Source organism: Thermobia domestica, chromosome 8 (assembly GCF_964235325.1).
Source record: "Thermobia domestica chromosome 8, izTheDome1.hap1.1, whole genome shotgun sequence".
In the NCBI taxonomy this organism is placed as follows: Eukaryota; Metazoa; Arthropoda; class Insecta; order Zygentoma; family Lepismatidae; genus Thermobia; species Thermobia domestica.
In genome coordinates, this window is record NC_137461.1 from 89830063 (window position 1) to 89847617 (window position 17555).

Below are 17555 nucleotides of genomic sequence, written 5' to 3' on the forward strand. Positions count from 1 at the left end.
AAAGTATCTTCTGCTTTAATTTTATCACTTATTTTCGATAAGCGTTCATCAAATGAAGTGATGCTCATGCGGGCCCGCAACAGACTTTTCTGCACGTCTGAACCGAGCCTAAGACCTTCCTCATAAAGCAGTAAATAAGTGCAGTAGCAATTGTCTACGTAAGTGATAAAGACATATCCAACTACAAGAAACTAATACAAGTATATATATTCATTACAGTATTTTGTTTTTATTTTAACAGCTACTTGCTAGGGATGGCCAATTCCAGAATTTTTACTTTCTGGAATCCGGAAAGTAAAATCGGAAAGATTCCGGATTTTTTCCTGAATGTCGGAATGTTTCTGAATTCCGGAATTTTTCACAAATCCGGAATTGTTTCGAATTCCGGATTTTTCTGAATTCCGGAATTTTTCCGAAATCCGAATTTTTTCCGAATTCCGGAAAGTAAATTTTCCGATTCCGGAAAATTTTGGCCGTCCCTTAAATTAACCCAGGCCCAAACGTCATCTATGTTGAAAATTTGATTTGATCGAGATCGGTCAGGTGTTCAAGAGGTACGAAGGTTCACAAACACAGTGTCTTTCATTATATATATATATATATATATATATATATATATATATATATATATATATATATATATATATATATATATATAAGTGTTTGTATACAACTATGTATATACATATACATAGAACCAGGCACATAGCCAGGATTTCGTAAAGAAGGGGGAGGGGTCCGTAACATGAAATACTGTGGTCATCATATCAGCGGTTCGATCATTCTAAAGTATTTTATACCGGCAACATATATTGGTTCTTCAGCCAGGATTTCATAATGGGATGGGGGCGGACATGAAATATTGTGGCTATGACACCAGGAGCTCGATCAATCTAAACTATGTTACTGGCAACATATATTGGTTTGTTAGGACAATAAAATGAGGATATTATGTTAGTATTTTAATAAAAAAAAAAACTATGAAGAAATCCAAAGATAAAAAAAAGCATTGAAAATTTTTACAATATCTACGTTCCTTCCTTTGTTCATTCAAATATAACGATTTTCCTTCCATTATGACTTCAACTATTAGAAAAAGTACATATCCAGTAACACCTTGTAGAATAAAATATTTTACAATATCTGCGTTCCTTTCTCTCTTGAATCAAATGTTAACAGAACTTTCTTTCCACATACCCTTTTGATTTTATTATTCTGTCAACTACTCTCTGTTCCAAATGGCAGGTTAAAGGAGCAGTAGAAAACTGTTTCTGAAATAACTTGCTTCATAATGCAGGGAAGGAAAACATTGTGATTAAAAAAAATGTCCACACTCTTACAGAACGGCACTAGGCTTTCGAAAGCTTGAAATTTCCCTGACTAGTAACAGAAATTCTAAGAATTCCGTAATTTGTCTAGAAATTTCAAATTTCCTGACTTTTCCACGATATCTCGCTCATTCGTCACCATTTATTGCAAGTAATACAAATCTCCTCATAAGAAGAATAACCAAAAGCTTGCTGTAGCTCCGTATATTTAACGCTGATTCTACTACTTTTTCTCGTTTCTTTTTCTTTCATCTTTTCTCAATTCTTTTCCTTTCTGGTTTCGAAGGGGGTCCGGACCCCCCGCCTCCCCTTGGCCACGTGCCTGCATAGAACTAAGTATATAATGTACAGGAACTTTCTTTAGCGTATTAGCTTTTCGCTTATATATCTTGATTTTGATTTTTACTGAACTTTCAGTTCCTATATACTGGTACCCTACTTTCAGTATATACAGTACCTATCTACAGTTGAACTTGGTTATAATGCCATCGGTTTCTGCGACACCTTGTCTATTACATTAAATATTCAATGGGACCAAGTAATTCCTTATTAGTGAATGATTTTATGCCATGCTTAGTACGATATTCACAAATGAATTAAACTACAGTATTATGTGTAAATATAGGCTTCGGGTACAACGACACTTATTTATGATGACTATCTTTTCGGCCCCTTTGGTGTCTTCATAATTAAGTTCAACTGTCTACAGTGTATGCGCGTGAATGTTGATTATTTTAACGTTTGATTGTCATCTTTGCTTTGTCCTTATGTAACACCTAGGTTACGACTACGAACAATAAAACTTCCTTTGAAAATTGGAGAGTATGTTATTCGGCGCCAACAGACTTATATTGAATGACTAGGTTATTATGGTAACGAAAATGATACTACTGGTAAGATGTTTATCCTATTCTAAGTTAATTAATAAAGAGGGTTCAACAGTCCTAAATAAATATCCCGGCATTGTTTACCATCAAGCTGCCAAATTCACCTCCATCTTCCTCTCAAACTGAAGCAATACTGCAATGATCATATTCTTTAAGCTTTTATCTCTAACAAAATATCTTTTTTTTTTTAGGGACATTCATAAAGGATTCAGTAGGAGTTGGAATTTTAAACAAAATAAATTGCTGTATATTGTAGAACCAGAACAGGCTTCTCTTAATTCTGATTACATACACACATTCTCCAACAGTAGCCGGTAACCTGTTAGCCCCCTCCCCATGGAAGAAATATTGATTGGAATTGGACCAGATCATTTGATCTCTAACAATTAGTTTGATCGTCATATGTGATAACAAAATACATATAATTTTGTAGGGGGTTAACAGATTAACTTGTTAGCAAGCTATTAAAAGCAAAATTGATTGAAATAGGGTCACATTTGATTGCGTTCGATCGCCTCGTGTAGAGACATAATAAACATAATTTGCAGAAAGTTAACAAGTAAACCTTCAACCCAATAGAAGCAAATTCGATTGAAATTGGGCCAGATCGTTTGATCATCTCTTCATCGTGATTGAAAGCCAACAACCATTGTTTGATCGCCACGTGTAATGACGTAACATGCATATTTTGTAGGAGAAGTTAACAAGTTAATTTCTTCGCCCCATGAAAGCAAATTGATCGGAATTGAAACAGATTGTTTGATCGCGAACAATCAGCATTTAATCGCCACACTTAGTGACGTAAAACACAAAATTTGCATAGAGTTAACAAGTTAACCTATTAGCCCTTTATGTAAAAGTAATTGATCAAAATTGAGCCAGATTATTTGATCCTCGTTAGATTGCGGTCGATCGCCTACAATCATCGTTTGATCACAATGCATAGTGATACAATTAGAATAAATGTGGAGAGGTTATCAAGTTACCTGTAAGCACTCATGAAATCAAAGTTCCTCGTAATTGGGCCACATTGTTGTTTGACCGCATTTTATCGTCAATAACTCTCGTAGTGACGTAATACGAATATATTTAGGGGATTCTTGAAAGCAAAATTAATCGGAATTGTGCCAAATCGTCTAATCGTAATTTCATCGCGTTTAACCTCTACGGTCCCCTAGTGCTCATTTGAGTACATTCATTTTAATACTAAGTAAATATATGTTGTTTCATTTCAATCGCATCCTTACACGTTTTGCTACTCAAGTACTTTTTCGAGAACACATTTAGTGCACTCTGGGTCTATTGGATGGCAGCATTGAGCACACAGTGTGAGATTCAGAAGAATGTCTGCAACAGGAGTGGAAAGGATTGAAGGTCCTCACAAAAAACGTGAGTATATTCTTTTATTTACCTTCGGCATGGTTCAAAAAATTATTTTCTTGTAATTTAATATCAACTTCCTGATATAAAGGTATTATTCGTAGCAGGGACGTTCTGTACATTTGAGAACTGAGTAAAAACTACCATGTACTCAAATGAGTTCTTTGGTACTTACGTATACATATTATTCCTACTCAAATGAGTTCTTTGGTACTTACGTATACATATTATTCCTCTGTACTCATTTGAGTACTTTTCATATTGCTAGATATTTTTTTTTTTATCTCTGAAAAGCTATTTTAAGTTTTGTTTTGTTTTACTTGCATTTAAAAATAAATAAGCATTAGATGCTGGATTAAGAAGATGTGTTAAAAGCAGTTGAGATATAAATAATGTAATAAAATAGGCTTGTATTGTAACATTCTCTTTATAAAGTTTTACATCTCTTTATGCTACGGGCGTAAGCCGTAATTGAGGTTGCCGACCATAACGCTGATTTTATACTTTCTCTGTTTATGCTTTTAACTTGTTTTCCGATTAAGTAGTGTTAATGAAATTTTTAACTTCTGGAATATCATGAGAGGTGATCACTATTATAATTTCTAAATATTTCTATATTAAATTGTGCTCTTTCTTGGTTTTAATTTTATCAGTTTTTCCTTGTTCGCGACTAAATTCAAATAACTTCTTTTTATGGAGTAATGTTCAGCAGTAGCTACTTAAATTCTAAGGAATTGTTCTTAATTTATTAGAGCATCTTATAGAAGAAAAGTACTGCATAATCCTGATCATATTCTACAAATTTAGGTAATGTCCTAGTGACATTTCAATATCAGACGACAATGAGGCCAGCAATAGTGACTTCACATTGAATGAAACCAGCATCCAGGGACGTACGGAGGGGGGGGACACGGGGGTCCGGACCCCCCCGAAATTTCGACTTTTTAAAAATTTAGCCTAATTTTAGGGGCAATTTTAGCAATTTTAATATAAAATAGCTTCATATTTAGTTTGGACCCCCCCCCGAAATAAATTCCTGGGTACGCTACTGCCAGCATCAGTACTGTATCAGAGTATGATGCTCAGCAGACTAAGATGGAATTAGATTCCAATTCTTGTTTTCCAAATGAAGCACCAAAAAGAGACATGGTATGGGAACAGCATGTATGAATTAGATCAATGTGATAGTTAAGGACAATAAGAGTGTTCTCGTTAAAGTTATTCTCGTGATGTAAAATGTATGATTGTTCTAATGAAACATTGACGGTACATGATTACTATAGCAGCTTATCTTATAAGGTACTGAAGGTAAATATACAATTAATAATTTTTTCTTTGTTTCTTATTTTGTTAGGATACACCACAACAATATAGCCTACTTTGTTCTAACTTTGTTGTAAACACTACAACAATATTTTTGTCATTAACATTCGATTTTTCATTTAACAGTTGCAAAAAGTCGTTTATGGTATGGAGTGAATTCATTAAATTCTCAGGAGTAATTATACTGAATGGATCTTGAATGATGTTAAAAGAAAGAATTCTGCTTGAAAACGAAAGCAAATAAATTTTTATTGATAACTAGCTGCTAATATTTGCCTCATTCCTAGCAAAAACATCCTTTATTTATTTTTATATTAGAATAAATACATGTAGTACGCCCCAAAAGTACTCAAATGAGCACATGTCCTCCCTGTGCCCCTGCGGCACTTTTTAATAAGAAACTTCTTTTAATACACCGAAATACATATATTTAACTAGAAAATATTCAGAAATAATTTTTTGGTGCAGTAAAAAAAATTCAGGTATGTAGAGGTTAATAGTCAATAATCAGAATTTGATCGTCTCAAGTAGTGAAATGATATGCAGATTTTTAAAGAAGGGGCTAATAAGTTAACCTGTTAGCTCCCCATTCAAGCAAGATTGATCGAAATTAGGCCAGATTATTTGACTGGGTTTGATCTCCAACTTGTATTAGCGTTTGATCGCCAAGCTTAGTGACGTAATACGCATGTTGAAAGTTAACAAGTCAACCTGTTCGACTCCATAGAAGCAAAATTGATTAAAAATAGGGCCAGACCGTTCTAACATCGTTTGATTGTGATTGATCGCCAATAACCATCGTTTGATCGCCAAGCCACGCGTAGTGACATAATACGCATATTTTGTAGGGGTAGTTAACAAGTTAACCTGTTCACCCTTTGAAAGAAAACATGATCGGAATTGAGCCAGATCGATTATCGTCGCTTAATCGCCAACATAAGAATTGGGTCGCCACATGTGATGAATGAGTTGAGTTGATTTTGAGTTTAACGTCCCTTTCAGCAGTGAGGGTATATGAGACCTACTGATTAACGTGGAATCCGAACCACATGAGCTCCCCGCCGGGAATCGAACCCGGGTCACCCACGCCAAAGGCGCGTACGCTAACCTCTTAGCCATGAAGGAGCTCCACACGTGATGAAGTGATACGCATAATTTGTAGCGTTAACAAGTTAAACTTTAGGCTTCCGTAAGTGTAAGTCGGAGTCGTGCCAGATTGTTTGATTCTTATTTGATCGAATTTAATCATTAACAGTCAGCGTTTGATCGCCACACGTGGTGATGTAATACACATTTTTCTAGAGAGTAAACAAATTAACCTATTAGCCTTCCTAAAGCGTAATTAATTGGAATTGAGCCAGATCGTTTAATCGTATTTGATTGCATGAATCAGCGTATGGTGGCCGTGCGTGATTGCGCAATGCGCATAATTTGTAGAGTGAAAACAAATTAACCTATTAGCCTTCCGTAACCTTAATTGATTAACATTGAATCAGATTGTTTGATCGTCGTTTGATCGCCTTCGATCGTCAGCAGTCATCAATTGATCACTACGCATACTGACATAATAAGCATAATTTTATAGGGGTCTAACAAATTTACCTGCTTCCCCACATGGAGGCAAACTTGAGCGAAACTAGGCTAGATTGTTTCATTGTCAACAATTGGCGTTTGATCACCACGTGTAGTGACATAATACGCAAAATTTATAAGGTGTTAACAAGTTAATTTATTAGCCTTCCCTAAATATTTGATCGGACTTGAGCTAGATCGTTTTATTATAGTTGATCGCGTTTAATCGTCAACTACTAACGTTTGATCGCCATGTGTAATAACAGACGAGGGGTAGCTGGTAAGTCCATGAAATCACCAAGAAGAAATTTACCTGGAAGAACCACTTTAATACACTATTCAACGTATTCCACCTGAAGCTCAATACACTTTTCACAACGATGTTGCAACATTTCTAACCCTTACAAATAGAAGGTCTTGTCCTTCTGTGCAAACCAGCCACCCACATCTGCAATGAGTGCCTTATCGGATGGAAAATGTTTGCCTTTGAGATGTTTTTTGAGATGTGGAAAGAGGTGATAGTCTGAGGGGGCCAGATCAGGTGAGGAGGGTGTGTGAGGTATACAGGTGAAGCCCGATCCACTAGCAATTGCATGGTTTAATGAACTTTGTGGGAGGGTGCATTGTGCTGGAGAAAGTAACCACCACGTCTCACTTTTCCCTGACGTTTTTTCTTCAGAGCCTCCTTCAGCTCAATCAAATAGTTTTAATAAATCCCAGCATTGATGGTTTCACCCTTTTTAAGATATTTGATAAGGATGATACCGTCCTTACCCTAAAACACCGATGGAAGCACTTTCCCATCTGATCTTTGGCTTCGGAACTTCTTCGGTCGAGGAGATCCATTGTGCCGTCACTCTATGGATTGCTGTTTAGTCTCTGGATCATAATAGTGCAGCCATGTTTCATCTTCTGTCACCATACTGCGCAAGAACTCACAAACTTTGAAACTTTGGGAAAATTTCCTGTGATATCTGCACCCGTGTTCACTTCTGGCCAGCATTAAAATATTTTGGGATCCATTTGGCACTGACCTTCCGCATGTCCAAATATTCTGCTATTATGACACCCACACGCTCACGCGATATTACCCCACACGCAGCAATGTTTTTGATCGATATGCGCCTATTCTCCATAAGCATTCATACACTCTGTCGATGTTTTCCGTGGTCACTGCATTTGAAGGCCTGCCTGAGCGAGGTTCATTTTCAGATTCATGATGACCAGTCTTAAAACTCCTCACCCACTTCGCTACTATTGTATATCCAGGAGCGTGTTTCCCCAGAGTATCCTGCAAAGTTTTATGAATTTCCATAGAGGACTTGTCTTGCAGCACAAAAAACTTGATGACACTGCGAAGCTCAATCTTCTCGAATTTCCTTAGATCCTCCGCCATATCTTCTTACAGAACCTGTAATAAAGGAAGTAAGAATGATGAAATGATCATATACGGGATGAGAGGTTCACAATATATGACCTTTTTAATAACTATGCCCTTTCTAATGATATGACCTTTCTAATGATATGTTTCAATTTTTATTTCTTCTTGGCGATTTCATGAATTTTCCACCCCAATCTTGTATACGCATAATTTTGTAGGGCTCTAACAAATTTACCTGCTTATCTCTCTATGGAAGCAAAATTGATCGAAATTAGGCTAGATCGTTTGATCGTCATTCGACCGCCAATAATCAGCGTTTGATCGTCACGCGTAGTAACACAATGTGCAACAATTGAAGAGAGTTAACAAGTTAATCTATTAGTCTTCGGTAAATGTAATTGATTAGACTGAGCCAGAACGTTTGATCTTAGTTTGATCGTGTTTGATCATTGTCTGATCGCATTTGGCCGACAAAAATTACTGTCGGGTAGCCACGTGTGGTGACGTAATGCGCATGATTTGTAGAGAAGTTAACAAATTAGTCCTCGGGTTAAGAGTAATTGATCGAAATTGAGCCGCCAGATTGTTTGATCGTCATTTGATCGCGTTCGATCACCAAAAATCGACATTTGTTCACGTGCATAGTGACGTAATAAGCATAATTTTATAGCGGTAAACGAGTGAACCTGTAAGTCCTCATTTAATAAAAAAATAATCTGCATTGAACCAGATGTTTTGTTTCTTCTTTGATCGTCAACAGTTATCAATGATCTGGTACAATTCAAAAAAATTTTGCTTCCATGCGGGTGAACAGGCTAACTTGTTAACTCCCCTACAAACTATGCGTATTATGTCACTATGCGTATCGAGCAAACAAATGGTTATTTTCGATCGAACGCGATCAAATAACAATCCAACGATCTGGCCAAATTTCGATCAATTTTCCGACAATGGGGCGATCAAACGACGATCTAGCGGTCTGTTTCAATTTTGATCGATTTTGCTTCCATGCGAGGCTAATGTGTTAAGTTGCTAGCTCCATACAAAATTATGCATATTGCATCACTATTCGTGGCAATCAAAGGATTATTGTTAGTGATCAAAAGCAATAAAATAGTCTGGCTTAATCCTGATCAATTTTGCTTCCATGGATGCCAAATATTGCAAGGTTATTAAAAGGAAAGGAAAATTACAATCAGGGGTGTAGCCATGGGGGGGCCCATCGGGGCCTGGCCCCCCCAAATGAGTTTCTGGCCCCCCCAAATGACAAGCTTTTAAAATGTTATCGTAAGATTACCTCGCTTCAGTCATTTTAAAAATATCAAAGTTTACATATAATAAATAATTTAGGGTAAATTATTTCCGATCGTTACCGATCGAAAAATAGTATGGTATTGCCGCACCTCCATTGCTTCCGAATGCGAACTGTGAATTCATGTGCCTCTACTAGATCCGAAGATTCGCGAATGCGAATCAAGTTGCAATGTCTCTTTCAAAGCTTCAATGTGAAATATTTTTGCTTGAATGTATTAATGTTCGTGTATTAGTTAAATCTTCATATTTTAAAGACAAAACAAAGAAAATACATACCTTCCGATCCAAGTTCCTTGCTTACATCTCCCCATAATTTGTTCATGACGCGTCGTTTGTGGTAATCTGGATGAGCTTGGTTCCACAATGTAACTTAACTTTATCAAAAACACAATTTATTAAAGCATCAACTTCTATTTCCATCTTTATTGGATCAAAAGATCCAATATATTTCAGGGAAAAAATTCTTGTAGGCCTTATATCTCGAGAACTACATATAGTGTAGCAAAACAAAAACTAATAATTAACTCTGTATGATGTGCTTATTTCGTAAAAAAATAATATGAAAACTCGAATTAGGGACCGATCGAAAATGTTGTGGCCCCTGATTCACAAAATTCAATATATTTCATATAATCAAACATTTTCTTGTACGCCCCATATTTTGAGAACTACATACAGTGTAGTCAAACCAAAACTAACAATTTACTTAGTATGATGTGCTTATTCCGTAAAAGATACGAAAATTCGATTTACGGGTTGTTTAAAACTTTTGTGGACCCTGATCCAAAAACATCAATATATTTCATTCAATAAAAAATTTTCTTGTAAAAAATAAATATATCTCGAGAACTACATATAGTGTAGCCAAACCCAAACTATCACTTAACTCAGTTACGAAAACTCGACTTAGGGGCCGTTCCAAACTTTTGTTAATCCAAAATCCTAATTATTGGCCAAGAGCGCAATCTTTTGACGTATTTTTGGATCATTCCTACAATTCTTGGCCACGATCGCAATCTTTTGATCCATTTTTGGATCATTCCTATAATTCTTGTTTTTATTTTTTATTTTATTTATTTATTTATTTAATATGCGCACTTCGCAACGCCGTCTGTTTTCACGCAAAACAAACTTTCTTCTCTCACGTAGCACTGTATTCCTCTGCAGACGGCTCTCCATTCGCACGAATTGGGACGAACAATCCTAGCAGGTTGGGATCGTTCGCATTCGCATCTTTTCGTCGGTTTACGCAATTCCAGATCGGAACCAGTCGAGGCACTCCAATTTATTTACACTTGCTGGGAATTCGCATTCGCATTTGCAATCGCATTTGGAAGCAATGGAGCCGGGGCTCACCCACCACATCTGCTTTAATCAATTGGTCTAGTGCTCCTGTGCGGATTGTCCAATATGAAGCATGAAACTACTTTATATAGGCTGTTTTAAAATAATTGTCTATTTATGCCAACACAAGAATTTGTTCGTGGACGGAAACGTGACCACTGAAGTTACTTTTAAAACAGGGAATATCAAATTCCTTTGACATGAGAAAACTTCTGTTTGGCAACAGTGATTTTTCAGTAATCTGCGCCGAAAAGTGTGTTTATTTTGTGCACAGGAAAAGGCGACTATGTCTTTGTTAAAGTATTTTAAGAAAGAAAGCAAGAAAAGCAGCTCAGAAGGTAATGCTGCAGCTGCAAATGGAGAACAACAAAATGTGCAAGATTTTACAAGTAAGAAAAATAATTTAGAGATCCAGTGTCCTAGTGACTTAGGGTTAGAGAAACCCGTACAGCCAATTCTGTCCTGTTACCCAAAGTCGGAAATAGGAAACAGATCGCGCTCGTTTTTCAACAAGTGGTATCATGGAAGAGAATGGTTGGAATATTCAATTTCTATTGATGCTGCATTTTGTTTCCCTTGTAGGCGCTTTAAGAAGGGCGTGGATAGTGTGTTTACTTTAAGTGGTTACAAGGATTGGAAACATGCTTTGGAGCCCAACAGGAGTTTTTCTAAACACGAAGTTTCCAAACCCCATAAAGAGGCTGTTGTTGAATTGAAAGAATCGCAGTTACGGGCTTAAATTAATGCAAGTATTTCCGTACTGATTAACGAAAAGCAACTGGAGAAAAATCGATATTATGTTACAAGTATTTTTGATGTAATTAAATTTTTGGTAGCAAATGAACTTCCACTAAGGGGTAAGCTGGATACTTGTACAAGTACAACTGAAATGTATACCGGGAGTGAAATCTTTTCAGAAGATACCGATGAAAGTAAAGTTTCGGGTATGTTTATGAAACTTTTTGAGTATACGTGTGCAAAGGACGAAAAACTTAGGCAAATCATGGACACTATTCCACAAAATGCAAAGTACACTTCACCACAAATTCAAAATGAAGTAATTCAAATTACTGCAGATATAGTTCGTGATGACATTGTGCACAAAGTCAACAATTCTGATTGTTCTTTTTATACGCTGAAAGTTGACGGTACAAGGGATAAAAGTGGCATCGAAAATTTATCTGTTGTCTTACGATTAGTTACCTCTGGCAGTGTAGAAGAACATCTTTTGGACATGGTGCAGATAACAGATTTAAGTGCAAGTGGAATTGTGAATGCTGTTTTGGGGCTTTTACGCAGTGTAGGTATCGATGAAAGACAAATTATAAGTCAATGTTATGACGGTGCAAATGTTATGGCTGGGAAAAGGGGTGGTGTACAAAAAGTGCTACAGGATACTATTGGCAAGACAATACCGTATGTGCATTGTTTCAACCATCAACTTCATTTAGTGATCATCCATGCATTATCAAGTGAAAATTCTATTAATCAGTTTTTCCAAGTATGTGATGCTCTATATAACTTTTTCCGTAAACCTAATGTTGCAGGAAGGTACAAGGGAAAATCTCTGAAGCGTCTTCTTGAACAACGGTGGACCGGGCACCTAGCAACCGTCGAGGCAATTATGTCTTGTTACGAAGAGATAATGATGGTCTTGAAACAAATAGGAAATGACTCGCAATGTGATGGAATACTCAGTATTGAAGCTTCAGGCTTATTCCAGAAAGTGTGTGAACCTAGATTCAAATTTTTGTTATATTTTGTAAGGAAGGTTTTGCAATTATTACAGCCGGCTAATGCAGTGCTTCAATCACAAGCAATGGATTTGACTGCTGCTATTCAAGTTGTAGAGTCCGTCTCGGAAGAAATTATTGCTTTGAGAAAGGAAGAGGATTTTGAGAACATAGTAAAAGCAGCTGGACTCAAATGCAGTGATGATATATCAGAACCAAAACGTAAACGTAGTCGTAAACTACCTTCATCATTACATGACATGATCATTTGTGATTATGCTGTGGAATCTGCCGTAGATTGTAATGAAGGTACTGAGTACGAAGAATTTAGAAGAATATATTACCATGTCATTGATTCTGTTTACGGTGAGTTAAGTGCACGTTTTTCTGAAAAGAATGCGGAAATTTTCAGAGCTCTCTTTTCTTTGGTGTGTGTGCACAATAGTTCTGATTTCCTTCATCCGGAGAAACTAAAGCCTTTATGTGACTTAATAAACTGTTATCCTAGTATTGAAGAAATTGCAACTTTCAAACGATTTGTCTTGAAGAAAGGTGAAAATGAGAAATTATCTGATTTTTCGATACATAAGTTAACGAAAATTGCCCATGATTTTAAAGAGGCATTTCCCTGTATTTACACCTTGTATGCCGCAGGACTGACATTCGGTGCTTCGACAGCGACGTGTGAAAATTCATTTTCCACATTGACACGCGTACTCACACCACATAGGCGTTCGATGTTACACCGTCGGAAGGCGAATTTAACTTTGCTTGCGTTTGAAAGTGACATATTGCAAAATATCTCTCCTGAGAAGTTTTTGAAACGGTTCAGTGAAAAATCAAGGAAGTTGCAGCTGCTTTAACTCAAGTGGTTTAAAAAAAAAACTATGAACTTTTTATACCTCAGTTTCAATTAAATCCTAATTGGATGGGAAAGATTTAGGTAATGAGACTATATTATTCCACACTATTTATAATTTTATGTGTATAATTCTTCTTTAGATTTGTGTTAACATAAAGTGCATAATAAACAAATGTACTTTGAAAAATACCTTTTTTTGTGACAGCAGATTAGACAATTTACTGTGGTTTATGTTTGACAGTTTGAAGATAAACGTTCTAACAAGGAACTATAAATACCGCCATAAAACAATGGCGCTAAACTGATTTGTAAGTACATTATCTTTTTTATATACTGTAATTTTTGTTTTAAAAATATTTTTTATCAGATGAAAACGTTTTTATTCAGGTTTTCAATTTGGATATTTTTTTTTCCTACGGTACTTGGTGTAAAACTGGAAGTGAGCTATAAATATTTATAGAATAATTATGGTGGTGTTTAGTTACAAATAATAAATGAAAATTTTCATCAGAAAAATTCATTCACTCAGAGAAAATAAGTCATATGTAGATAGGTTCTGCCTACAAGGGCTTAATTTGAAATAGTCATGAACAAATATATAATGTTTGGTCCGGGAAGTAGTTCGTGGTTAAACATAATAAAAACTACCTGGTACATAATATTTATGGCAAAAAGCAAAATAAAATTAAAAAAAAAAGCTGAAGAAAACAGTGTTTTGAGTTTGCCGGACGGAAATCAAACTTTTCCGTTTTTTTTTTCAGCACTCAAAATCACTAGCTGTAACACATTTTTTTTTGGCTTTGTACATTGTAGCTGCCCCCCCCCACAAAAACGACGGGCCCCCCTAGATATACCTGCTGGCTACACCCCTGATTACAATAAAAATAGCAAAAATTATAAGTATACTGGAAATTTCAGATGTATGGAAGTTAACAGGTTAAGCAGTTAACCATTCTTTAAAATTTTGTGTATTACGTTACTACGCGTGGCAATCAAATGACGATCAAGGGATCTGGTCCAATTCTTATCAGTTTCGCTTGCGCTAACAGGTTAACTTGATAGCCCCTACAAAATTATGCATACCTATTTCGTCGCTAAGTGGGGTGTTCAAATGACGATCAGCCCATCCTCCCCAAGTCTGATCAATTCTTGTTCTATGGGGCCCAATGAGTTAAGTAGATAACCCCGTACAAAATTATGCGTATTGCGTCATTACATGTGGCGATCAAATGCTGATTGTTGCTGATTAAACCCAACCAAACGACAATGGAACGATATGACCAAGTTCCGATCAAGTTTTCTTCCCTTATGGGGGAGGGATAATAGGTTAGCTTGTTAGCCCCCACTAAATTGTGCGTATTACGTCACTATGCGTGGCGATCTACCGATGTTTGCTGATTAGGGGAGAGGAAGGGAATGACGATCAGTTGGGAATGGCGATCAGCCCACTTTGACCTCTTGCGTAACCCGAGAAGAAGCCAAATTAGTGCTACCATCTGCCTCTTGTAGCAAGGTTTCTGCTGTATTGTCGAGGAAGTTGTCAGAGAAGACTGAAGTTTACAGCGTGAAAACTTGTTTTTGTCGATTTTCTTGTACATATTTCAACACACGATAAGTACAATTTTAAGTAGTAAGATCTTGAAGTTACTAAGTTTCATAAAAAAAGTTATATTTATGTCTAATGCATTGCACATAATTATATTTCAAATAAACTACGTTTTACAGTATAACCAGCTCATTTTTCAAAATGGCGCAATGTTGTGAACGCGATCAACGCGATCGGTTTACCATCATGGTGATCGCCATTCCCAACAATCTTTTGGAATACTTCTTCAACCAGAAATTATAAAGAAGGCTAGACCAAAGATAGGTAATTCGCCTACTTGAGACAAACAATGAAACTTTGGAACACAGAATTTATTTGGAATTGATAATTACTGAAAATAGAATACAGTGGTCAATGGTAATTTCAGTTTATTTAGCACATTAAATGGAAAAATGTTCATTTTCACTCTAATTATCATCAGATTAGGCCTATCGCTCATCTTGTGTGATTGTAGCATTAACTTTTTCTGTTCTTTTTATTGTTGCTCTATAATTAGACCCCTTTCTTTCTTTTGTAATTGCAGATAGTTGGAAACTATAAAAGAAAAACTGATAAGACGAAGTGGAGCCCAGTACTTTGAAGAATTCCTAGTCAAAAGTGTGATCTAGAAATTAAGATACACAAGGGAAAACGCATCGAACTTGAAGTTTTCGGGTGGCTGTTGTGTAGGGCTAATGATTGTTACGAGTGTAGCCAAAGGCACATCTGGGTTCCAAGTTACCGGGATTTGGCTTTTTGATCCCAACACTATCTTCACAGATGAAGACTTTCAATTCCATGGTTCCGAGAATCATCAAGTTGACGAACATGGATCCACTAGTTCTAATGTCAACTGAAACCATTGTCAACGCAATGTCAGAGGAAGATGGCTTAGGGGTGGTAACAATTGCGAAGACAACAATGATGATTATCTACCAGTTGATCAACAAAATGAACTATTATTATATGTGATTAATTTGGGCGTGATGACGAGCTTTGCTATTGATGTAAGCTTTGTGGAACGTGGGTGCATGCTGACTGCACTGCTGTAGACTCACCACGTGGATATATCTGTGACGTGTGTTTGAAAAATAACGTCAATAAAACAGTTAGTTGACGTTTCTCAGTCTTTCAAAGGCACAGTTTAGCCGAAATAGACATGAATTGCCTATGGAACTATGGGTGTTTATTAAGCTGGTACTGTGATCACCATTACCAGCATGTGATGGGAATGGCGACCAAAGTAACAATTTGAGTTTTTTTCCATCATGTTCCCGAACTGAAAGAATGATCCTCTTTTTATTTTACACACTTATTGTAGAAGGATTGGAGTATGTATTTACAAATTTGTTTCAATATATTTTGTAAATGAGATTGCGTAAAACCCATTTTTCTTAGATGATCGCCATTGCCCACCTCTCCCCTACTAAACGACATTCAATCGATACGGCTCAATTTTGATCTATTTTGCTTCCAAGAGAGGAAAGGCTATTGTATTAAGTTGTTAACCCTTCTACTAAATGATTCATATTACATCACTACATGTGACAACCAAATGCCGATTGTTGATAGACAAACGCGATCAAACGACGATTTAATGAGCTGCCCTAATCCCGAGCAATTTTGCTTGCATGGGTGGGGTAACAGGCTAAGTTCTTAGCCCGCCTACAACATTATGCTTACTAACTCACTACACGTGTTTATTAAACATTGGTTTGTTGGCGATTTATGGACGATCAAACAATCTGGTCCAATTTTGATCAATTTTACTTACATTGAGGGCTAACAGATAAACTTGTAAGCCCCCTATTAAATTATGTATTACGTTACTGAGCGTAAAGCGTAAAGTGTGTAATAATCTAAAATATTATTACAATTATACATATATTCTTTCTATGTCGCTGTTAAATTTTAAGAAAATTTTCCCCTTTTAAATTCTTTCTCCACAACTGCTTCTGGAATGACTACGTTATTTTACTCTCATCTCTTTAGTTTTCGACATCAAAAATTCTATTTAAGTAAAATAAATGGATATAAACAAATTATATAAATCACGGGAAAAAAAGGAAGTAATAATGTTTTTTTCCAGTCTTCTACAGACATTTAAAACTACCACAAGTTTTTTTTTTTTTTTTAAAAAAAAAGAATATTTCAAAATTAAATAGGCAAACCATTCTACCAATGTACATCGGCCGTGACCTAAGGGAAGCGCCTAGGGCGTTTCTCTTGGTTTTCCATGCTAGGACACAGCACTTCCAGTGGTCATGTCGGGACATTTTCAGTTCGCCCGATATTTAAGGAGCGGTATTCTTTCGGAGATTATGAAGTAGTTTGGATATTCAGCGAATGTTTAAACGCATGTTTTTATTAGCATGGGAAACTAACAATATCCATTTCTTACTTCTTCTTTAACCCTGAAACTTATGCACCTTTTTAGGATTAACGAGGACTACGAGTTGGGAAATTGTCTAAATTTATGCTAGTAATATTTTTGGAATAGGGCAAAAAATATATTTGGCATTTAAAACAAGTTGCAAAGAATTTTTTAAAAAGATCGACTTGCAGTTTTCGTTTACTCTCAACTAACTTCGCCTGAATTTCATTTGACTCCTTACTCTTTCTTGTCCTAACCTATTTCTTTATCTTAATTTCCCTCCTCCATTTTCCCCAAACATGTTAATATATAGAAATAAAAGTTTGAGCGTCAATTCGTAGTGGTCGTTAACATCTTTTTAGCTGCTTGTATGTTGGTTTGTAGTATACGCACGCAGATTATGTATACTCAGTGACTACGTTTCGGGCCTATCTGATACCTTCTTCGGTCGTGTTTCTGGATTGTAGCGAGC

At 36.2% G+C, this 17555-nt stretch overlaps 1 protein-coding gene across 1 annotated transcript; it reads left to right on the plus strand.

Moving 5' to 3' along the window:
• The first annotated feature begins 11418 nt into the window (after window positions 1-11418).
• On the plus strand, window positions 11419-13125 carry LOC145692212 (zinc finger MYM-type protein 1-like). Its single transcript, XM_081767507.1, has one exon. The coding sequence runs from the start codon at window positions 11419-11421 to the stop codon at window positions 13123-13125; it is 1707 nt and encodes a 568-aa protein (XP_081623633.1).
• Window positions 13126-17555: the final 4430 nt, after the last annotated feature.